Source organism: Quercus robur, chromosome 6 (assembly GCF_932294415.1).
Source record: "Quercus robur chromosome 6, dhQueRobu3.1, whole genome shotgun sequence".
Taxonomy (NCBI): Eukaryota; Viridiplantae; Streptophyta; class Magnoliopsida; order Fagales; family Fagaceae; genus Quercus; species Quercus robur.
The window spans coordinates 27,409,759-27,433,103 of record NC_065539.1 but is presented as its reverse complement, the minus strand read 5'-3'; the positions used below and the strand labels follow the sequence as shown (position 1 = coordinate 27,433,103).

Genomic DNA, 23,345 nt, shown 5'->3' with positions numbered 1-23,345 from the left:
ACAATGTATTTACTATAGACTTTTGGTGGTGTAATGAAAAAGTATTTTCAGCATTACATTGTTATTTGATGGTATTACATTATCATTTCCAATGTTAGCATGTTTCATTCTGTTGTGCACATTTATAAGCGTGGTTGTATGTGTGTTTGATTTGTTGTTCATGTTTCGAGCGTAATTACTAAATGCTACTCTCATTTTTAAATGCTATTCTCACTATACCATTTTCATATGTAGTAATGTCAAAGGGTAAAGAGAAAGTTAGCAGCAGCAAGCAATTTAGGTAGCTGCCACCCATGCATGAAATGATGCTTAGGATACTTACAGAGGAGGCTGCAAAGGGCAATAAGCCCTCTAGTACTTTCAAGGCCGGCTCCTTTGCTCTTGTAGCGAAGAAGATAACGGCCCAATTCGGGGTTGAGTGCCACCCGTCCTATGTTGACAACCGGATGCGAACTCTAAGGACCATATGGTCCACTATTCAGACTCTTAGAAAGAAAAGTGGATTTGGTTGGGACGATAATCTGAAAATGATAACTTGCGACGTTAAAATATACCAAGAAGAAGTTATGGTATGGCTTCCAACTATATTTCTTAATATAGATGATAATATATGTTTTTTCCTTTTATATGAAATTTATAGTGTCATTCTTTTTAGGATTCCATTGCTTTTATAAGGTTTTTCAAATATAACTTTCATGTGCGGATCTATTGTAAAATCTGGGCTTAGCTATGTATTATATCTATACATACCTATGTGTTTTCATCTATCTATATGTGTATATGTGTCTGAGCTACAATTTTCTTTGGTTCTCTGTTTGGTTCCTAATAAAATGTTGGAAAAGTAAAGAAAAGATTGATACTTTCTTCTTAAGGTTATTTTTGTAATGGGTTTTTCTCAGCAATGACTTGGGAATAATAGGAAATTAAGGACCCACTGTTTTCTTTGATCTTTCTATTTGGTTGCCAGGAAAAAGTGAAGGAAAGAAAACAAAGTTTTTGACCAAAAGATTTGTGCTTGCTGTTGTATGTTTTTTTTTTTTTTTTTTTTTAATTGGGCTCTTTCAGCAGTGAAGTGTGCATAATAGTAACACAATGTATTGACTTGTTTAATCCTTATTTGAGAATTTTCTTGCATTACTTGTTTGATTACTGAGAAAATGTAGGAAAAAGTATGGAGTCTTTGCTTTAATTGTTATTTCATAGCCTTTTATATTGAATTTATGAGTGAAGTTATTATTGCATTGTTATATACGTTCCTTTCTCCCTTACAGGCGCATCGAAAGCATGCGGACTATCTAAACAAAAAAATTGACATGTATGATGAATTAGCGATTGTTGTGGGGAAGGACACAGCCACGGGTGGCTTTTCTAAGTCCTATGTGGATATTGAGAATGAGTCAGATAATGGGGACAGTGCGGAGTTTGTTGCAGACAATGTGGAGGAAGGTGTGGTTGAGAAAGGGAAGAATGCAGTCGAGTCATCCACCACTGGGTCGGGAATTTCCAAGTCCCGCAAAAGAGGGCATACACCTTCTAATGCTGATGATAGTGTGCTAACTGATCTATCTGATCAGCTAAAGGAAATAGCTGTGGCTCTGAAAGAAATCAATCGGGACCCGGTGGATTACACAGCTTTGTACAATGAGGTAATGGCTATGATGGCGGATAGATATAGTGAAGATATGCTGGCAACTGCCTTTGACCATCTTTGTGAAAATGAGAAGACAGCTCGTGGATTTCTAGCCAAGAATGCTAGGTTGAGGAAGCTGTGGTTAGATGGTTTTTTGTTCGCACTAATTTGATTTGTTTATTTCATGTTGACTGTGATGGTAGATTTAGGAATTAACTTTTGTTGTAGTACTAGTATTGATCTACCATTGTATTATATATGTAGTATTTTGTATTATTAGGACGATACAATTGCCCAAATTATGTATTTGTACTGTTCAGATACCACGAATAGGTATCATTTTTGTACACCATGGAGGTGTAATGCTAATGGTGAATGATTGATGTGACTGTTTTTATATAAATATTATGGGTATATTCAAATGATTATTTTTGATGTTGAAGTGGATGATTATTTTTGTACTGTTACAGATATGTCTAGGCAATGCAGATTCTTGAATTTGATTGATTATTTTGAATGATTTTGTTTTTAATGTTGAAGTGGATGATTAGTTTTGTACTGTTATAGGTTTGTCTAGATAATGCAGGTGCTTGAATTTGTAACACATTTCATATTTTTCGTAAAATGATCCACAAACCAAAAATCGGAATTGATTTTCCGTAAAAAACGAATTTCATTTTTCGTAAAATCGAACCAAACATGGGAATTGATTTTCCATAAAGCATTTTCCGTAAAATGTTTGGACGAACCAAACACCGGAATTGATTTTCCATAAAACGATTTCCGAGACAGCCAAACAGCCTGAATACATTTTTCTTTTCCGGAAAATATGTATTTTCCGGAAAACATTTTACAGGAACCAAACACACCCTAAATATATTTTTGGCAAATAAAGGCCAAGGAAACCCTTGGCTTGCGTACTCATGCACACATATGCGTATGTAGTTCTGATGCATGCGTACTCAAGCACAGACCTATGTATGCAGCCAAGGTTCCAGAGAGCTATGAAAGACAAGTTTTCTGCATTAAAGATGAGGTTTATAATGAATTCCACATCATTTGGGAGCCGTTCCAAACTCCCATTTTTCAACTATATAAAGCCTTACGTGGAATATTTCAAATCACAACAAAAAAATCCTAAGGAAAAACACAAGATTCACTAGAAATAATGAATCAAAAAAAGAAGGTTTTTTTTTTTTTTTTTTTTTTTTTTTTTTTTTTTTCCATAAAATATCTTCAAGTCAATATTTTCTGATTGGGGCATTTTTTGGCCTTGATCGTTGAGTTTTAAGATTACTAATCATTTCCTTATTTGATTGTGAATAGATTTGACTAAAGGGAACAATCAAAATCAAGCCTAGGAGTTTTTGTTTTGAGGTATCGAGTTCTAAGCTTTTCTTTTCATTTCTTTATTTTAATTCTGTTTTCTAGTTGTTTTCTTGCTTTGCTTGTGTTTTAATATGCTTGCTTAGTTTAGTTTTATGTAACTTTTATGTTTTAAAGCATGTTAGGTTGTTAGATTTGTTGTTTTAAGTTTTGCTCTGTTATGTATTCTTGTTTTCTGGGTTAGGGTTCTTTAGGGTGTGTCTGCGTACGCAGCTCAAAGTATACATATGCATATAGCTAACCTGCGTACACAAGCCTATGTATACACACACATACTTGTGCCTAGAAACCCTAATACATGTATTCTACTTCTGTTTCTTCATTTCTTTTATATAATATGCCTTTGTTTAATTCCTTTTTATGTCTTTTAAGTCTCTATTCCTCTATTTAATTACTTGTTTGCCTTTGGCATGCTAGATTAGGGTTGCTTTTTATTTCTTTCTTTAATGCCATGAACATGCATTCACATGGCCATCCATTGATGCATAGGTGTTGTGGGCGCAAAGGAAAAAAGTGTCGGAGTCATCACCTTGTTATAAGTATAAGTGAGAATCTGGGCTTGTCGTAAACTACAAAGTTGTAGCCTTTTGCTTTTGCTCTCCAGCCCAACTTGAATTGTTGCAAGTTATGCCCAAAATTTTAAGATGTACGCATAAAAATAATGATTCCAAATTTTGACATTTTTTGGACTCTTTTTCTCCAATTGGCTTCTTTCCTTAATTGATTAAGGTTCTCACATCATGTAGGTCTTTGAGTTTGAGCTGGGTTCAACCCACTTAAGTTAGAGTCCATCCTTATGCCTTAAATAAAGCCCATTAGTGTGTAAATTCTCAATTACCTATAAAACATAGATAATTCGAAATTAGTTAGAAATGAACTCAAATGTGAGGCTAAATATGCAAATATGAGAGTACTTTATTGTGTATATTTTATGCTCATCACACCCCAAGCAATAAAGCTCCTCTAGAGGGGGATTTGTGAATAGGAAGTTGGTAGCTCAAGACCAAGAGTTCTAAGCTATCCCTTCTAGTGAGCTGAGACCAAGAGGTCCAAGGCACCAAGTGCATCTTCTTACTACCAACTCTTTAGAATAGAGATAGAGGGATAGAGAAATTTCATATTTTTCTTTGAAATTTGGGGTTCTTTGAACTGTTAATGGAAAGGGGTATTTAAACTGGATGTTGAGGGGTTAGGGATGAGTCTCTAGGCAATGTGGGATTTAGAAAAATTAGGTTTTTTGAGTGAAAAACATTGGGGTAAAGTCAAACTGAGTGGGGAGCAAGCTGGAGCAAAGAAGGAAATGAATATGGGTTTTAGGTCCAAGTCCTAATTGACACTTGTTCCCAAATCTTTTCCTTTTTCTATTTTTCAGTTTTCGTTTCAATTTTGATAGGATTCCTTCTGGATTTCAACCATTTTTTTAGACGTTCTTGGTCCACAAGCTCAACAAATTATTTCTAAATATGTTTAATTAATTAATTAATCAAATTTTTTTTTTTAAACAATTTTGCAAGGAATCAATAAACGCTTTGTCTCCATATTAAATCAGGTACATGCAATCTTACCATAAACTATATCCTTAACCAATATTATTATGACATATCATTTAAGTTAAATTGGATAAGAAATAGACCAATTAGAATTAAGATATCATAATCACATATGGTCAGAACCTAATTTATGCTAGTGCACTTTACTATTAAAACCTGTTTCTTAAAAATATTTCAATCCAGTTTGTTTGATTAAGGCTCATGAATTGTCATTCTGATAGTTATGACTTCTAAATTTATATTATGCAATGAAATTACAAACAGATGATAAAAAATTATATTTTTTCACTATGACGTGCAGCATAATGAGATGCACAACACAATACACAAGTAAGCTTAAATAAGAGTTGCAAAATAGGGTGTCTACGATAGTGTAGAACCATTTAGTTTGACTTAGGTTGTACAATTTCTAATTCTAATTCAAATTATTATTAAGTATCTGGTTGGATACTGATTATCATGTGTTTGCGTCAGCGTTTTTTTTTTTTAAGCACATTTTGTGGTTATGGTATTTTTTCAGTGGGTCCTATGCACTGTTCACGGAACTTACAGATCTCATTTTTATTAAAAATCGATCTCATAGTATTATTTACATATTTAAAAATTATTTTATTACAATATTTTCAATTTTTAACAAAATAAACAATATCCAATCACACTTTAAATTTTCAAAATCTAGTCAATTTAAAAATTACTACATCAGAAGGAACACGGTAAAAAATGGATAATATTTATGGAATACAAGCGTTAGGAACGAGGCTTTTTTATTTTTGGGTTTAGTGAGTCTCGGATATGCGACCCAGACAACCCAAGTTACTGTCTGAAATTGTCTAGTGTACTCTCTCGCTCCTGTCGCTGCCAGTCACTGATAAGCGGTAGCAGTCAAGAAGAGAGGAAACTTTGAAAAACACAAATTTCAATTTCAAAATCCAACAATAATGAGAAGGTACTACTACTACTACTGCTACAACGACACTCACAATCAATCTCTCCAATAATATATAATAGTGAGATTTTTATGATCATAATGATGATTGGCAGGCTAGGGCATCATCGGCTGCAGCACCCGAAGCAAGGAGGAGGAGGATTGAAGAACATGATGGGGAGGTTATCCATCGCGGTGGTGGTTCTCTTGATCTGCACCGTTTCCTTGCTACTTTCATTTTCCTCCACCTCCACCTCCACCAAAGCCGATTCTCGATCCGCTGCCTATCGCTCCCAGGTTTAGATCGGTTTTTTTTTTTATAAAATTTTCTTCCTACTCTGATAGTTGATTATGACTTGTTAAGAATTTGCACTTTTTGTATTCCTTTTTCAATCAGATTAATGTAGAAGAACTTTGGAGAAGCGCTGATTTTGGTGGTTGGAGGCCATCTTCTGCTCCACGATCTGATTGGCCTCGTACTTACTTTTCATTTTCTCAAACAATATTCCACCTCAATTTTATGATTTTTTTTTTTTTTTTTTTTGGTGCTAAACCTTTTTAGGCTTAAGATTTTGAATTTTTGTACATTGTGGCAGCTCCTCCAGCTCCAAGTGAGAGTAATGGCTATCTACGTGTGCGCTGTAATGGTGGTCTGAACCAGCAACGTAGTGCGGTTGGTATCCTTTTCCCTGCTGTTGGATCCTTATAATTTTCTTGTATTGGGACAAATATAATAGCTCTATGTTTTTTTTTGGTGTCAAACAAAAAAAGTGAACTAAATGCCTTTTTAGATGATTAGTGAGGCTACTCCCAAGCTAGAATTTTAAGATTCCATTTTATGTATCCTAAATGAAGTTAGCATTAATATGGGGGTGTTTATTTAATCATGTAAATTAATGTGTACTCTTTTGGATGTTGTTAGATTTGTAATGCGGTCCTTGCTGCACGAATCATGAATGCTACACTAGTGCTACCTGAGTTGGACGCAAACTCCTTTTGGCATGATGATAGGTATCTATTTTCAAATACTTGTATCTAGTATTGCTTCAAATTGATGCAATCTGTTTGGTCTGATTTATTTCTTCTTATCATCGCTGTACTATTCACCTATTCTTTGAGTCCATACTTCAGAGAATTTTGTGTTTTTTGCCCCTCTGAAATCTGAATATGTCGATACGAAGTGAACCAATTCTAACTCCCAATCTTGAACCGATCAGATAAAATTGATATTCCAATGGTAGCTATCCCCTGAGAAAGCTAGAAGCTTTGCCATTGAAGCATCTTTGTTATGTGTGATACCATACAATTCTGGGTAGTTCTCCTTTAGAGGAGGTCCTCCACGCAAAGGGCAAAGGGTCATACCAAAATTTAATAGAATAACCATCCCACCTTAAAGTTAACAAAGCGATGAAAAACATCCCAACCCGTCCTTAAGCTCTTCCATGGGCAAACCCCAAAGGCCCCTTTACTATATTGGAGCACAAGCCCCCCCCCCCCCCCCCCCCCCCCCCCCCCCCCACATACTACCATATTTTGTGTCAATAACAATTCTCCACAAAGCATCTCTCCCCGAAGTATACTGCCACAACCACTTCCCCAACAAAGCCTGATTAAAACTAATCAAATTACATATACCTAACCCCCCCAAATTTGGAGTGGTTCACAAAGATTCCTCCAACCAACCAAGCGATACTTAAATTCATCCCCCATCCTTCCCCACAAAAAGTCCCTCTGCAATTTTTCTATACGCCTAGCAACACTCACAACCACAGGGAGAGGTAACAATGATAAGAAGTAGGTGGGCAAGCTAGATTAAGTGCTCTTAATCAACGTTATACATCCCCCCTTTGAAAGATACATCCTCTTCCATTTCTGATTTCTTACAATCTATTAGTTTTAGCTCTTGAGCTTTTTGTATTTGTTTCACGTCTATAATGTTCATTATTGTGAACACGATGTTCATTCCATTCAATAAAAGTCTTATTACGTATCAAAAAAGAAAGAAAGATACATCCTCTTCCAATCAGCCAACACAACATTCCACACAGTTGTTACTTTGAAGGTGGAACCCAAAGGAAGGCCCAGATATGTCATGGGTAATTGAGAAACCTTATCTCAGAATACTTGCCAGAACTGTACATTGCCCACCGGGACCAATTCAGATTTCCCTAGATTAATCTTCAATCCAAAAATAAACTGAAACCGCACAAATATAGCCTTCAAGTCCCAAAATTGTTCAGGTTCCACCCTACAAATGATCAGAGTATCATCTGCAAAAAGCAGATGAGAAATTTATAATGTTCGACATTTCTTTTACATATCATTTTTTTTTTCAAATTTATGTGATATGCTTGTAGTTGAGGGCAAGGTATTTTTCAATTGGTTTTCCCTGGAATTTGAATGAAGCAGTCAGGTAATGTTGTTGTCTAAATTTGGCAATTTGTTGTGTTTTATTTGATATGATACTGAGCATCAATTAGAAAGAAGCTTCTGTCCTGAGAATACATGATACATTGTTATTTATTTATTTTTATCAAATCTGGCGTTCTGATTTTGATTTAATAACTCATATATTTTCACTCTATGCAGTGGTTTCTATGGTATCTATGATGTTGAACATTTTATCAGTACATTGAGGTTTGATGTTCGGATTGTTGAACGTATACCAGAAATTCGCAAAAATGGGAAAACCAAGAAGATTAAAGCTTTTCAGGTTGAACGTTAACGTTTTCTTCACAACCATTAGCAGAAATATTTAAAGTTCTTCAGTGTACTTGAAATGTTAACATTCTTCTTTTTCACATTTATTCCCCTTTGACTTGACTTAGATTCGTCCCCCTAGAGATGCTCCTATCAGTTGGTATACTACAGATGCTCTAGAGAAGATGAAGAAACATGGTGCTATTTATCTTACCCCCTTTTCTCACCGTTTGGCAGAAGAAATTGACAACCCTGAGTACCAAAGATTGAGGTGCAGAGTTAACTATCATGCTCTAAGATTTAAGCCACATATTATGAAGCTAAGTCAATCAATAGTTGATAAGCTCCGGTCACAAGGTCACTTCATGTCTATACATCTTCGTTTCGAGATGGATATGCTGGCATTTGCTGGGTATGTATTTAATTTATTTATAATGTTTGCTTAGACTTATATTTGCCTGTGCATTTGAAAGGGGGTTGAGGATTGGATACTTACTAATTGATTGATTTTGTTGCTTACTGTAAGGGCTGTGTTTGCATATTTTATTTGGTTATAGGAAAAGGTGTTTATGGTAAGCCGTAAGTGGCAAAATGACCTAATATGTTTGTTATATTTCTCAACCTTAAAGAGTTGCACAAGTGTTGCTCATTTATCTGTGGGGCTATATCAACTATCCTATCTATCTGTAGTAGGGTTTAACTATATTTATGAGAATTTGATAAAGAAATATATCTTGATACATATTCCTTTTCCCCAGTTTAACACCACTGTATTTCATTTTTAGCAATCACATGAGTCCAAAGAGACTAACTGCTGCTTCTACTTAGTTACTTGTTTGCTAAAGATTGTAACTGGAGCGATTTGAGGTTTAGACTGTACTTTTGGCACTTTCTGGACCTTTTAAGTATTGCCATGTGGAGGAAACAAAAATGCTGGAGTTATGGGGGAGTAGGGCTTACATAAAAAGTTGCATAAATGAGCCTTCTAGAAGTGTTGAAACTTGAAAGGTAGTTTCAGTCAGGACTTTTCTGGGAACAGTTTTATGGAAAGCTCTCGGTGAGCCCCCCATTCACGCACAATTTCATGATTACTCTCTTGTAGATCTACTGGATAACATCCTCTGGTCTTTAAAGATTCGCCTTTAGTATGCTTCACCATTGATGATTGGGGATTGGAATAAATTTATAGCTAATGAGCTCTAGCTTAGATGGCACCCTTTTTATTGCATGTATAACAAACAATAAATTTATATTGAGTAGTAAATGAATTCTGAATTTACAAAATTTTGAATGAGAATACTGTTAACCTCAAACATTGGGTATTGTGATTAATAGGTGCTTGGATATATTTACCCCTAAAGAGCAAGAGATATTAAAGAAGTATCGAAAGGAAAATTTTGCTCCAAAAGTACTCAATTACGGTGAAAGGAGGGCCATTGGAAAATGCCCATTAACTCCAGAAGAGGTGATCTTCTTGCTTGTCACTTCTCTTCAATTTGTTGCTGGAAATATATATTTTTTTCCTTACACTGCCAGACCAAAGCTTGTCAGGCTTAGAAGATTAATATGTTACACGAAATGACTGACTTCATTGTGGTGTCTTGTGGTATTTTCCTGATGATTTTGGGTAATAGGTCATAGACTGGCCATATGTTAATTTTGTCATTTCTCTTTTTGCTGCAGGTTGGGCTTATTCTACGTGCTATGGGGTTTGACAATTCTACTCGAATATACCTGGCAGCAGGGGAACTTTTTGGTGGGGATCGATTCATGAAACCATTTCGGACGCTTTTTCCTCACCTTGAGAACCATAGCTCTGTGGAACATACAGATGAGCTTGTTGAGAACACCAGGGGGCTGTTAGGGTCTGCTGTTGATTACATGGTTTGTCTCCTGTCTGACATTTTCATGCCAACATATGATGGTCCAAGCAACTTTGCAAACAATCTCCTCGGACACCGCCTCTACTATGGCTTCCGGACTACAATCAGACCTGACAGGAAAGCTCTTGCTCCTATCTTCATTGATTGGGAGAATGGGCGGAGAGCAGGTTTTGATGAAGCTGTTAGGCGTGTCATGCTCAAAACAAACTTTGGTGGACCCCACAAGCGGGTCCCACCAGAGTCTCTCTATACAAATTCTTGGCCTGAATGTTTCTGTCAAACTTCACCACAGAATCCTGCAGACAAATGTCCCCCAGATGATGTTCTGCAAATTCTAAGTGACCGGTTGAAGAGTGAAACAACCGATGACTTGAAACCATTGACCCCATTAAACTTGACAGTATCTGAGGCAGAAAGATAAGAATTTTGACTTCTAGCTGGTGTTATTCTACATCCTCAGTGATAAATCAGATTGGAAAGAATGGGTTTTTTTCGACGGTATCAGCCTTTCAGGTATTCTTCATATCTGAGAAATGTCTATTGTGTAGAGCTGGGTCATCATTCTTGAATGCTAAACTTGCAGATTTGTAAATATGCCTTATATTTTCTATTGATATAACGAGGCATAAATATGTTTGCTAAGAATGGGATAGAGAAAACTGAAAAAGGAAGTTGATAAAGATAAACTTGGGGGCTGGGGGGAACAGATGCTTTAGATTTGCAAAGTTAATATGGAAAATTTTATTAATCATAATGGTGGTGTACGGATTGTTTATGGGAAGAAGACTTATGCAGTGTAGTTTCATCTTTCATGGTAAGGGTTTATAAAGCAGAGTACAAAGTTAATAAGAGAAAAGAAACAATAGTGAGCACAGTTTATCAGTATTCTTACCGGCGAGAAAAGTTAAAAGAAAAAAAAAAAAAAGAGAAAGAAAATAAAAATGATTTGATATCGATACTGTTGCAGGAAAAGATTTGGTCCAATGAAAATTGTCCATGGAATGACTGGTCATATTGTCATTCACTAGTTCCTGGTTCTCAAGATAAATATGGACAATCCTTTGTTTGAATATTTTCAATTATGCATATCATTATTTTAAATTACACACCTAGAGAGTCATACTATGGATGATAAATTTTATGTTGGCATTTTTTTACTGCTTCCTCCAAATATATATATGGTCAGCTTCAAGTTATACCTAGTTTACTTTTATCAATATTATACTATTATTAAATAATGTTTTATTGGTAGTCTTATTTTATAAATCCATTGTTGGATTATCTTGTCTCTTTATACCTTCTATGCTTGCAAAATGTTAAATTTCAAGTTTTGAACTTCGAAATTATACATAAAATATGAGTTTATAGATCAAATATGAAATTCAATTAACACAAAATTTGACATGCATCTTAAGAACAAAGAGAATATTTAATTTATTGATGGGAGTTTCAAAAGAATAATCCATTAAGAGTTCTTAAGTCATGTAACATTAACAAATGTAACTTGGTCCTAACCTAAGACTTTGGCTTTCAGGTCTCTTATAAAGTTTCCTATGTTGTATTATTTCAGTTCCACTACTTGATTTTAGTTGGTGTCTCTTTTGTTTGTAGTCCATGAGAATTTCCAATGACCAAAAATTGTATCTTTTTTTTATTTGATGAATGCTCAAAAAGTTGCATCTATGTAAGATTACCATGCTTTTCTTTCTCTTTCATTGTTCTTCCTATTCTTCAGTCTTATTTTAATCCTTTGCATTTTGTAACAAAAGTCTATGCGATTGATGATTACAATTTCAGCTGGTGTCCTTTTGATCTGATCTGATCTGATCATTTGAGTTGTTGGTTTTTCAGTTATTCTTGCTGGCATTCATCTTAAGAGATGTGGTTAGCAAATCTGTTAGGTTTTGGAGGTTCATGTTTCCTGAGGTTTGGACCACAGTATTACATCATACGGATAACTGGTGTGTTGGTCGGAGCACACATTAGCTGGATTTTGTCAAAAGATTTCTACAATTTGTATAATAAAATATAATACTAACTGATAATGAATGATGATATTTGGTTGACTTGCCCAAATGTGTAGAATTGTATATCACTGACCATAATTTACCAACAATGTTTAGGATTGGTTTGATCAATAATATGCTCGTAGGTTACATTTTGTCAAAGCTTTATTAGTTAGTTTAATATATATTATATTAAAAAGGGTACTTATGATTAGATGCGTGATGTTGATAATGGAGTAACCCGAGCGACGCAAAGTGCTCCCCTTGCGTAGGGAGCCACCCAGCTGGACTTTCACTACTGTCATGTAAAGAAAAAATTGGAGGTCTATTGTGTGAAGCTCGGTTCCATCTCTCATCATGGGTTGATTTAATTTCTTTTTTATTTAATCAAAATTCCTTGAGCTTTCGGTGGAAGAATGGGGTTGACGTTCATTTTTGAGATTGAGAGATTAAGGGGAGTGCTAAGAAGATGATGTCAAACATTTAGGACTTGGTCTTAAACTACTACCCTGAACGCTCACTTTAAGAGACCGAGATCCTGTGTTCTTTATCTAATGTTGTTCTAACACCAAAGGGCAATTCCAATTGGTGATGTAAATCTGTATAGGTCGTCGGTAGGGGTTTATCATATCATAAATCTGGAAGGGCAGCAAAGAAGTGGTTGACATGACTTTTGTATTCAAGTTGTGGAGAGTACAATAGCTTAAGCAAAATGTCACCACAAAAACAAGGTTGGATCAATCAAAACTAAAGGGAGAATATGAGTGTGTGGTCGGAAAAAGGGGAATGAAAGCCTTAAGTGGCGGTGCTTGTAGGAACAAGGTGGAGTGTGGAGGATGGTGATGCAAAATGAAAGGCTAAAATCTTAGGGGTTGTACCAAAAGTCACAGAGAACTACCAAACATGGTGATTGAGATGCAAGTTGACCACCACCTGCCTTGAGAAATGTGATATAGTTGGAGCCTCATAAACTCGATATATTTGACACGGGAGTGTCCAATAAAGAGCCACCAGACCCAACAACCCTTGTCTTACAAGCCCAATTAGGAAAATCCTACGGTTTGGATTTGGAGGCCCAAATCAATAATTTATCCATAGATGGTTATACTAGATCATTTAATTGCATTCTTATTTTCTCTGTCTTGGAAATTTTGTAGTCATTTAATTCTATTTAGTTCTCCCATGTTTTTTTTTTTTTTTTGAGGGGGAGTTCTCCCATGTTTAGAGGGTTAATCTGAACACTATATATAGATGTTAATGTAATTGGAATGAGTGGATTATGAGTGATTATTCAAAAATTATTCATGTTGTACTCTCTCTCTCTTTGGGTAGTCCATTGAGTGGTGAGTGCATTCAGTCCCGTATTCTTGGGTATTTCCCTTGGTGGTGAGCTTGTTATATTAGTGTGTGAGTTTTATTTCGTGTTTTTCTTCTGCCCCCCTTTTTCCGGTATCAATATTTAATACCTCTTTCACCGACTCGTATGAGAAACAAGATAGGGCACTCACCCTCGCAACATATCAACAATAATATGGTAAAAGTCATGGTGGAATTCTAGAGAGTGGGTTCTCGAATTGTGTGGTTGTAGGCAAGTTGTAATTGTGATGGAGATCTCTAGGCCAATAGTTGAGGCTTTGGCCATCAACGAACCTATCGTGTCTCGTCAAGGCCTTTAGAGTACCTGTTAGTCACAAGCAAGTTTGACATAAAAGGTCTTGAGAGTACAGTGATCGTGAAAGGTAAAGAGCTTGTGCAAAGGGTGGAAGAATGGGTCGAGGAAGATTAATGTGACTTGGTCCGAGTACCTTGGGTTGAAGGGGAGTTCGTAGGGAGTGGGGAGGTCCGTGGACATGATTTGTTCTAGGGAAGAAGAAAAGACTTGATATTTGTGGAGTCTTTAGCCAATTCAAACCCTTTGGAGGATATGGGGTTTTTAGGGGGAGTAAGGGAAGGATTTTTGGTAAGTATGCAGGGGAGAATAGTCATAGCTCGGCTTGGTCTTGATTGAGAAGGTTTAAAGGATTTGAAAATTTTCAAGTACCTCTTATGCGAGATTCGAAACGGATGTTATGGGCTTACTCAAGGTCATAAAAGCTAAGAGAATACAGTGGGTAGCAGAAGGTAGTGCTCAAAAGAAATTGATGAAGGTAGGGATGAAGGGTAGCTAGGAGTTAAAGAATTTGTTTAGTTCTATTAATTATGAGTCAGGATCAGCTAAATAGGTGTTAGTAGGTAGTGGGCTTTGATAGTGTCTTGAGGAATCTTAAGATTGCTTAATGTGAGGGGGTTGAATTAGAGGTATAAAAGGCTCCGCATTAGGAATTTGATCAAGACTTGGGAAGAGTAACATTATTTGTTTGCAAGATACAAAGATGAAATTAATTACTAGAAGGGTGGTAAGAAGTTTGTGGGGTTGGCTGATGCAGTTTATTTTCAAAGCTAGTTGTTTACTAGTGCTTATGTTGTATGATAAATAGATCCTTTCACTTGTAACAAAAAGTTAGTTAGTTGATAGATTATTAGTGATAAGAGTAATAGCCTAGTAGTTAGTTAGAGATGTTTGTTAGGCTTTGGCCAATTACATGGTAGGTTCTTGTTACTAACTTTTTAGCCAATCAGCAGCTTGCTGATGTGTCTATAAATAAGCAAGGTTGCCCTCATTGTAACTAGTTGAATTTGAATCCAAGAAATCTACCCATGAGATATTATTCCAAGAGTGTGTCTCTTGAAGAGCTGGTTCATTCTTTCTTTTCTCTAAGCAACTTAGTTTTTAAAACATCTTTCATTTTCACCATTTTTTCCTCCATTATAATTTGGTATGAGAGCTAGATCCTTAGGATTCAACTTGGTTTGCAATTTGTTTCTTCATTTTCTGTCATCAAGAACCTATCAAGATCCTATCTTGATTTCATTTTTTCTTATCCTCTACTAGTGAGCTTTTGTGAAGATGACACCAATAGTTTATAATAGAAGGAACAAGAAAGTTTTTGCAGCACATGAACCTGAGATGCAGGTTCATCCTAGGCAACAGCCGCAATCACACCAAGAAGGACTAGGTGACATTGGAGCAAACTGTGGAGCTACTAAGGGGGCAGCTTGCTACCTTGACTGAGGAAGTGAGAAGAAATCGGCGTTATCTATAGGAAAAACACATGTTTGTATCACATACAAAACATACGCAGCGGAAAATTAACGAATCTACTTCATTCGCAATTGATAACATGTACCATGTAAATTTCAGAGTTTAAGAACAAGAAAGCGTACCTTGGTGCGGTGAAATTCAAAACCAAAGACTAGAAGTACTTAGGAATACTTTTAATCTTCACTCCAATTCCACTTTTACCCAAGAAGCGTGGTCTCTTAATCAATTTATATGTATGTGTTCAAGGGAGAATAAGAGAGTGACTTGCACTCACATACACACTATTTACATTCATTACAAAATTTTGTAGGTTTATCTCCTTATATATAACTGATTATCTAATTGGGCTAACCTTTTGGGCCATTCCAATTGGGCTTTAATATGTGGCTTGGAATGGGACCAAAAGGGATAAATAAGACTCTAGCTCCAATGAGTTTTGGGCTTTTCTTTTAACTCTTGACAAACCCAAAATTACCATTAATTATATTTAATACCATTATATAAATATAATTGCACTATAGGCTTTATTAATAAATTATATCTCAAGACTTTATTATACATTCAACCCCTTCATTAAAATATTCGTAGTAATACTAAGTCATGAATGTTGACTACCACTTTGAAGATTACTACATCTTAATCATTAAGTATTTGGTTTAATCCTTTAAATTATTAATCATATATTTATGAAATTTTCATAAATATATACTTTAATAACTCCTTACTAAAGTGGTTGGACTTAATACTTTGAATAACCAAATCCATTAAACTTATCTCAATGAAATATTTTATATATCCGTTAAGAGATTATGAATTCCATCTTGAGAATATATGTTCCTTTAACACTAAATGTGGTTGCCCAACATACTGAGATTTTGATCGTGAATTTAGATTTTACTCCTGATATATCAAAGCAACCTACACTTCATGATCAGGTTTATTATTCTCTCAAGATTAATAGTTGATGTAAATAGAAGTCGTAAAATTTATTATTCATTTGACAGTCGTTAGTAGAATAATAAATCTCACAGCGGTCCAATTTAATATGTCTTAACACTTAAAACATATCAACTAGAAGTCTTCACTTCCATAATCAAGACAAATCATCTTAATTGATATGTTATATTCTTTGCAGATGAAATGCCCAATTTCATCATTAACTACGAACTTAAATTCTGAGTTTATAAAGAACTTGTGATTTATATCTTCTGTGACTAAATCACATACTATGTATCTCATGGACTATATGATAATGTCCAAATATTCATGTTACCATTATTTTAGATAATAATAAAACAATTTTATTAATCACAACATAATGTTATACATAGCATCATACAATAGGATTTAAAGGGCACATATCCTAACATTATCATCCTAGAAATGATGATGAACCTGCTGAAGATACTGAAATTGGTAGTCACAGCAACTTTAGTAACCCAATTGGTCAGTTTAGAGGAGGTGTTTCAAGGTAAGTGTCTGGTCCTCCAAGGGGAGAACCAAAATGGGAATCAAACTTTAAGATTGAGTTACTTGAGTTCTATGGTAGCTTGAACCATGAAGAATTCATGGATTGGCTTAACCAAGTGGAAAGAATCTTTGATCTCCATGAGGTGCCAGATTCTAAGAAGGTGAAATTGATCTCTATCAAGTTGAGAGGAAAAGCTTCAGCCTGGTAGGAGTAGCTCCAAGTTCAAAGAGTTAGGATGGGTAAAAGAAAGATCCAAGATTGGTGCAAGATGAAGCAAAAAATGATAAACTAGTTTCTGCCTTTTAATTATATGCAGTCCTTGTACAAACAACTGCATAATTTGAAGCAGCATGGTAATGTGGAAGAGTATATAGAGGCACTTTATCAACTGGTAGCTCAAGTAGACCTGAATAAGAGTGAAGAGCAGATGATTGCAAGGTTCTTGAATAGTCTTAAAACATTAATTCAAGATGCCTTATCATTGCACCAACTGTGGTCTATTTCTGAAGCTTACAATAGAGCCTTGATGTTTGAGAAGCAACTTGCAAGAAAAGCTTTTGTGCAGTTCCAAGCTTATGGTGGTAGCAGAAGTATCCAAGTCAGTACTCAAGGAAGGCTAACTACTAACAGTGCATAGCCTTTCAAGATTGACAGTGTATGTCTGCCTTCAACTTCTGGTGCAGCCAAACCAGTCCCTAAAGCAGCACAAAGTTTTACATTAAAGTGCTACAAGTGTGGAGAAGCTGGACACAAGGCCATAAATTGCAAGAAAGTGGGAGTTAATGCTCAAGGCAAGGGTAAAACTTTGATGATCGAAGGCTGTGAAGACCAGGAAGATGAAGAATTTCCAATATATGAAGAAGAAGAAGAAGAAATGTGTGATAGTGTATTGATAATTGAAGACAATAGAGGAGGGGGATGCATTCAAGAACCCGTATATGATCAATACGTGGAAGAAGAAGTAGATGCTTATATAAAGGAAGAAGAGGATTTATCATTAGTAACAAATGTCTTACAAGTTCCAAAGAAAGAAATGGAGGATGACAAGTGGCTTAGAATAAGTAGTTACGAGGATATGGTGCCACAAGAAGTTTTTTACAATCTTAAATCAAAGAATCAAGACTAGCCCCAACCACAAAAGCTATCTTGCTTTAAGAAAGGAGGTGAAGTTGGAGATTTTAGAAAGTGCTTAGTGTTCTTAATTAATGACGTTCAAGATTATGTTTTTTGTGATGTGACAACCATGGATGTGTGCCATCTCTTACTTGGGTGTGAAAGACTATGTCTATATTAAACCATTTAGGGTGGAAGGAGCAACACATCCAACTTATACAAGAAAAGAAATCATTACACATTGCAACCAAAGAAGGGGAACGCTAGTCCCAAACCAATGGTCAAAATGAAGAAGGTTGGATGCAAGAGCATCTACATGGCTACTTGCACTTGCAACCTTGACACAAAGCAACTACATACCTTAATCTCTAGCATGATGTAGTAGCTTAATACAGCAACTAATGAGAGTGCAGATCAATGAAACTACCAGATCATATGCATTTCTCCAACAGTTTCAATATGCATCTCATGCTGCCTTGTCATGCACCAGATCATCTTACAACTAGCCACACTTGAGGATAAGTGTGTTCCAAAGAGGGACAATCTTGATGAAGTTCATTTTCAAAGCTAGTTGTTTACTAGTGCTTATGTTGTATGATAAGTAGACCCTTTCACTTATAACAGAAAGTTAGTTAGTTGATAAATTGTTAGTGATAAAAGCAATAGCTTAGCAATTAGTTAGAGATGTTTGTTAGGCTTTGGCCAATCACATGGAAGGATCTTGTTACTAACTTTCTGGCCAATCAATAGCTTGCTTATGTATCTAAAATAAGCAAGGTTGCCCTCATTGTAACTAGTTGAATTTGAATCCAAGAAACCTACCTATGAGGTATTATTCCAAGAGTGTCTCTTGAAGGGCTAGTTCATTCTTTCTTTTCTCTAAGTAACTTAGCTTTCTAAAACATCTTTCATTTTCACCATTTTTTCTTCCATCATTGGCTTCATGTGGATTGGCTCTATTTAGGGTTTGTTGGTGCTCTGGTGATATTCTACTGATGTGGGACAAAAGGGAAGTGAAGAAAGTGAAGGAGGTAGATGGGTAGCTTTTAGTTCCTTGTAGATTTAAAAATGTGGTTGACCACTTCGAATGGGCATTCACGAGGGTGAATGAACCAAATGAAGATAGGGAGTGTCAACTGTTGTAGTTGGAGTTTTTTGGACTTTAAGTGTTGGGAAAACACATGTATTTCATACATGATATACACCAAAAAATAGTACAAATATAATCCATATGGTGTATAAACACATGCTTCTTATGAATTTAAAATTTAGGGTTCAAAAGAAAACTTACCTTGATACCCTATATCTAACATTTTGGTTTCAAATTACTTCTTGAAAAAATCCAACAACTTGATCCTCTTGAAACCTCCTTGATCTTCACCTTAATGAATATCTGCTTGGCCAAGAGTGTGAGAGCTTATTGTTGAGAATCCAAACCTTAACTATGTGATGTAGAGAAGGATAGAGAAAACTTCTTCTCCTCCCCCCCCCTGCCCCTTTTCCCCCCTCGCCCCTCCCCCCAAGTGAGTCCAATTCACCCTAAAAAAATCCCCAGTGAGGAAGCATAAGATTCTTCCTCAAAGTCCTCCACAAACCATGAAGGAAGCAGAAGATTCTTCCTTAGGGGATCGTACATCTGCACTACTCCTCAGGAAGTCCATTCCTACTACTCCTCAGCGAGTTTCTCATCCCCAAGCAAGTTATAAGACGTAGAAGATTCCTCCCTATGCACATCTACTCCTCAGTGAGTTTTCACCATTCCTAGTGGATCCAACAATCAAAACTGCTCGTGCACATATCCTCCAAGAGTTGAACATGCAGGCATAGTAGAAAATGGTATGGATAGTGATAGAGAAAAAGACCAAGGTCAATCCGAGGCAAGAGCCTCACTAGAAAAGGTAGAGAAATAAGTGAAGAAGACAAGAGGAACAAGTCACTTGGAAAATTTTGAGGCAAGAGCCTCGGATGGACACCTCAGAGACTATATCCTTTTGTTGTTTGTTGGGTTAGCTCATAAGAGCACCCTTGTTTGTATGTTTTTTTTTTTTTTTTTTAGTGACTCTAGGATAGCGAGTCACTTGCCATTTGCTTGCAAGTAGCAAAATAGGTTCTGGGATAGTAAACTTGCCGTTGCTCATTTTCTGAGCAACAAAGGTGGGACTTTAGACATACAAATCCCATGCAACTCTTTGGAGTTGCATCCTACCCCATTTATGTGTGATATGTGTTGTGTGCGTGGGTTGGGCCTGAGCTGTATGTCGAAACAAAATGTTTTGTCTCTTATTCTTTTGATTCCATTAGCAAAGCTCATAAATCAAAAATGGGACATCTATAGACACCGCATTTTGTACCCCTTATGACTCGGGCCCTCATTCCCCAATGATGCTCAAACTCTAAAACCCAAGGCTAGTTTAGAGCCCAATCAGATATCAAATTGATTTGAGAAGTGTTAAAATGGAAAATATAATCTATTAGCTAAGTAAAATTCTATTTTTGGAAATATAAGACCAAAGTAGCCCTCGACCCATGTATGTGGGTAGCAGCCTGCGTACGCAACTAGGGTTTTAAAAGCATGGAAAATGAAAGTTTTCTACAATAATGACTGAGGTTTGGAATGAATCCTGCATTGTCTAGGAGTCGTTCCAAACCCTATTTTTTCCACTATAAAAAGCCTTACATGGTACATTTTCAAAACACACAGAAATCCCACGGGAAAAACCTAAAATTCACTAGAAAATAGTGAATCAAAAAGGGAGTTTTTTACAAAACACCCTCAAGTCAATTTTATTTGATTGAGACCTTTTCTGGCCCCAATCTTTTTAGTTTAACATTGCTAATCGTTTGTTTAATGACTTGTGATAGATTTGACTGAGGGGAACGGTTAAAATCAAAACTTGAGAATTCCTTTTTGAGGTATCAAGCTTCAACCTTTCTTTTTTCTTTTACTGTTTAATCTGTTTTTCTTGCTTTGTTTGTGTTATAACTTGTTTGTTTAAAGTAGGTTTATGTCTTTTTTGCATGTTCTGAGCATGTTAGATTGTTAGAATTAGGGTTTTCTTTTATGCTTTGTTTTTCTGTTTCGTATTTCTGGTTTAGCATTTTGAACAAGTCCCACGCACACATGCCATAAGCATGCGTACGTAGGTTAAATCTTGAGTACACAGGCCTCAAGCTGCATACGCAAGTACTAGCATAGACACCTTAATTCAAATTTCTTATGTTGTTTGGTTTGTTTGCTTCACATGTTTTGTCTCTGTTTAAACCCTTTTCTTATATTTATACATACCTGAGTCTTTGTCCTGTATGCTTGTTCATCTTTAATATGTTTAGATTAGGGTTTTATATTTATGTCTTAATTAAATACCATGATCATTCATTCACATGTACATGCACCATGCCATAGGTGCAGAGATGTTGCAAGGTAAGTAAGGCAGGTCATTCATTTATATGTACATGCATGTTGTTTGTATAATCCTCTCTTGATATATGTGTACAAAGCTGATGCCTCATTTTTTATTCATGATATGACTTGCTTGCTGCCATATTGATGTTCATTGCTTCGCTGTCATGTTTGGGGTTGCTGCCTTGCCTTGAAATGTATGATAGGGTTTCATATGCTAAGGTTTCTTATATGTGTTTAGCTCTCTATTGCTTTATGGATAGATATGTGTTTTGGGGATGAATGATGTCATGTTGTATGTTAGATGCATGCTAGCGTGTGTGTGAGTTAGAATACAAGTGTTGAATTTGGTTTTTTATAAGGTTAGGACATAAGACATAACAATGGGAGGCCAACCTTAAAGTTGGGTGATCTTAGGTGCCTAACACCTTCCCAAAAACGTACCTAATCTTCAAACTCATACTTTGGTAGTAAGATCAAAGGTCCTTTCTCGAAAATGACGCTATATATATAATTCCTAGACCATTGCAAAAACTGGGTAGGGGCTCCAAAAAGACCCCTTGTGTCCACAAAGACTCATCCAGTAATGACGAGGATACTATTTCGGCTAGTAAGCAAATAGCTCGATTTCTCCAACGACATTTCGATTGAGGAGGTAATGATATTGTGCCCTCTGGGGTTATGCACGTAGCACATCACATTAGGAGCCGATGTTCAATGGAGACAACTAGTTCTTCATCCTAGTACCGCATTGGTTCTGGCAGGGGTTCTTCACTATTTCCCCATACCAAGGAGGGAGGAGGCCCGAAGGGTGACGAGCTTGAGGATGAGCTCATGTTCGATGTAGACGTATACTCATAGTTTGACGATGCAAATGGGCTAAGCCCTGGCACTTCTAGGCACAATACTCATAGACTGAGGTTTTCATCGTGTTAGGCTGGATGAGAGACCTACATTGGAGAGATTGATGAGGGCATTGACAACACTCATCTACAACATGACTTCAAGACGCATCCTTCGGCTCAAGCTCGAAAGGCTCAGGTATGCTCCTTCTTCCCTTCCACATGTTAGTTTAGGATGTGTATATGTGTGTGTAGATACCGTATTTTGTCTGCCCACGATTTATGTGCCAGACCCTAAAAATTCCAAAAATATTATCTTTTCTCCATGGGGCCATGGAAACATCTAGATTGATGTGGCATAACCTGTTCGAGTATCGGAGCACTCAAAGTGCCTTTTTTAGTCAAATTGACCAAAATGCCTCTAGTCAACCTTGGGTTGACCAAAAGTCAAACAAGGTCAAAGTCCACCCGAAACAACATTTTTCATGATTTTACATCAAACTCGAGTCACTCAGAGATTTTTGTCAAATTTGACCAAGTTTGACCCGACGTTGACTCCTAAGGGCACCAGAAATTCTAATTTTGATCTGATTGTCAAAATAGGTTGGGACCAACCATTGTGAAGATTATCAATTCCCTTCCAATGACTATTCGTGGGTCAAAATCGGAGTTAAAATGGTTGAGATATCTATAAAACTATGCAAAGCGCGTCAGCATGCTTCCTAAGGCCATAACTTTTGATCCAACCATCGTATTTCCAATTTCTTTATTTTTATGGAAACTAGACATCCAGAGCTTTCCAGGGACACCAAGATCAGGTAAATTCAAGTCGAGGAAGACCTTCAAATATGCGTCCAAAACTGAACCAGAAAAAGCTAAAATTGCCGATGTCAACAGGGGTGGTTGATGGCCCTTGTGTGGCTGCTGGTGGTGGCCAGTGGCCACTCAAGGGCTGATGGAAGTTGAAGGGTCATAATTCCACTATAATTGCTTCCAAGCCCCTTATTTTTCCCCAAAAAAAATAATAATAAAAAGAAGAAGAAGATTTTGGGCAGTTTTTTAGGCAGATTCTCTCTTTCTTCTGTTTAATTTCTCTCTCAAACATATCCAAACATCTTTGATTCTTATCTTTTCTCCACAATCACAAGGTAATGTTCTCACTCTTAATCCACTCCCATTTCTTTTCCTAGAATGTTCATGCTTTATCTTGCATGTTTTTAGCTTTATCTTACTTCCTAGAATGTTCTATGGTTTTTCTAGCATGTTTCCTTTCTTTTTGCCATGATTTATTGCTTTA

The 23,345-nt window shown here is 36.2% G+C and overlaps 2 protein-coding genes across 2 annotated transcripts; both read left to right on the top strand.

Moving 5' to 3' along the window:
* The first annotated feature begins 256 nt into the window (after positions 1-256).
* Positions 257-1,802, top strand: LOC126690067 (uncharacterized). Its single transcript, XM_050385202.1, has 2 exons — positions 257-569; positions 1,272-1,802. The coding sequence occupies exons 1-2, from the start codon at positions 294-296 to the stop codon at positions 1,800-1,802; spliced, it is 807 nt and encodes a 268-aa protein (XP_050241159.1). The 5' UTR covers positions 257-293.
* Positions 1,803-5,346: 3,544 nt separating this feature from the next.
* On the top strand, positions 5,347-12,242 carry LOC126688394 (O-fucosyltransferase 1). The gene is made up of 10 exons (XM_050383064.1): positions 5,347-5,512; positions 5,608-5,788; positions 5,889-5,967; positions 6,088-6,164; positions 6,414-6,502; positions 8,081-8,204; positions 8,320-8,603; positions 9,527-9,656; positions 9,875-10,587; positions 11,926-12,242. The coding sequence occupies exons 1-9, from the start codon at positions 5,505-5,507 to the stop codon at positions 10,493-10,495; spliced, it is 1,593 nt and encodes a 530-aa protein (XP_050239021.1). The 5' UTR covers positions 5,347-5,504; the 3' UTR covers positions 10,496-10,587; positions 11,926-12,242.
* The last annotated feature ends 11,103 nt before the right edge of the window (positions 12,243-23,345 follow it).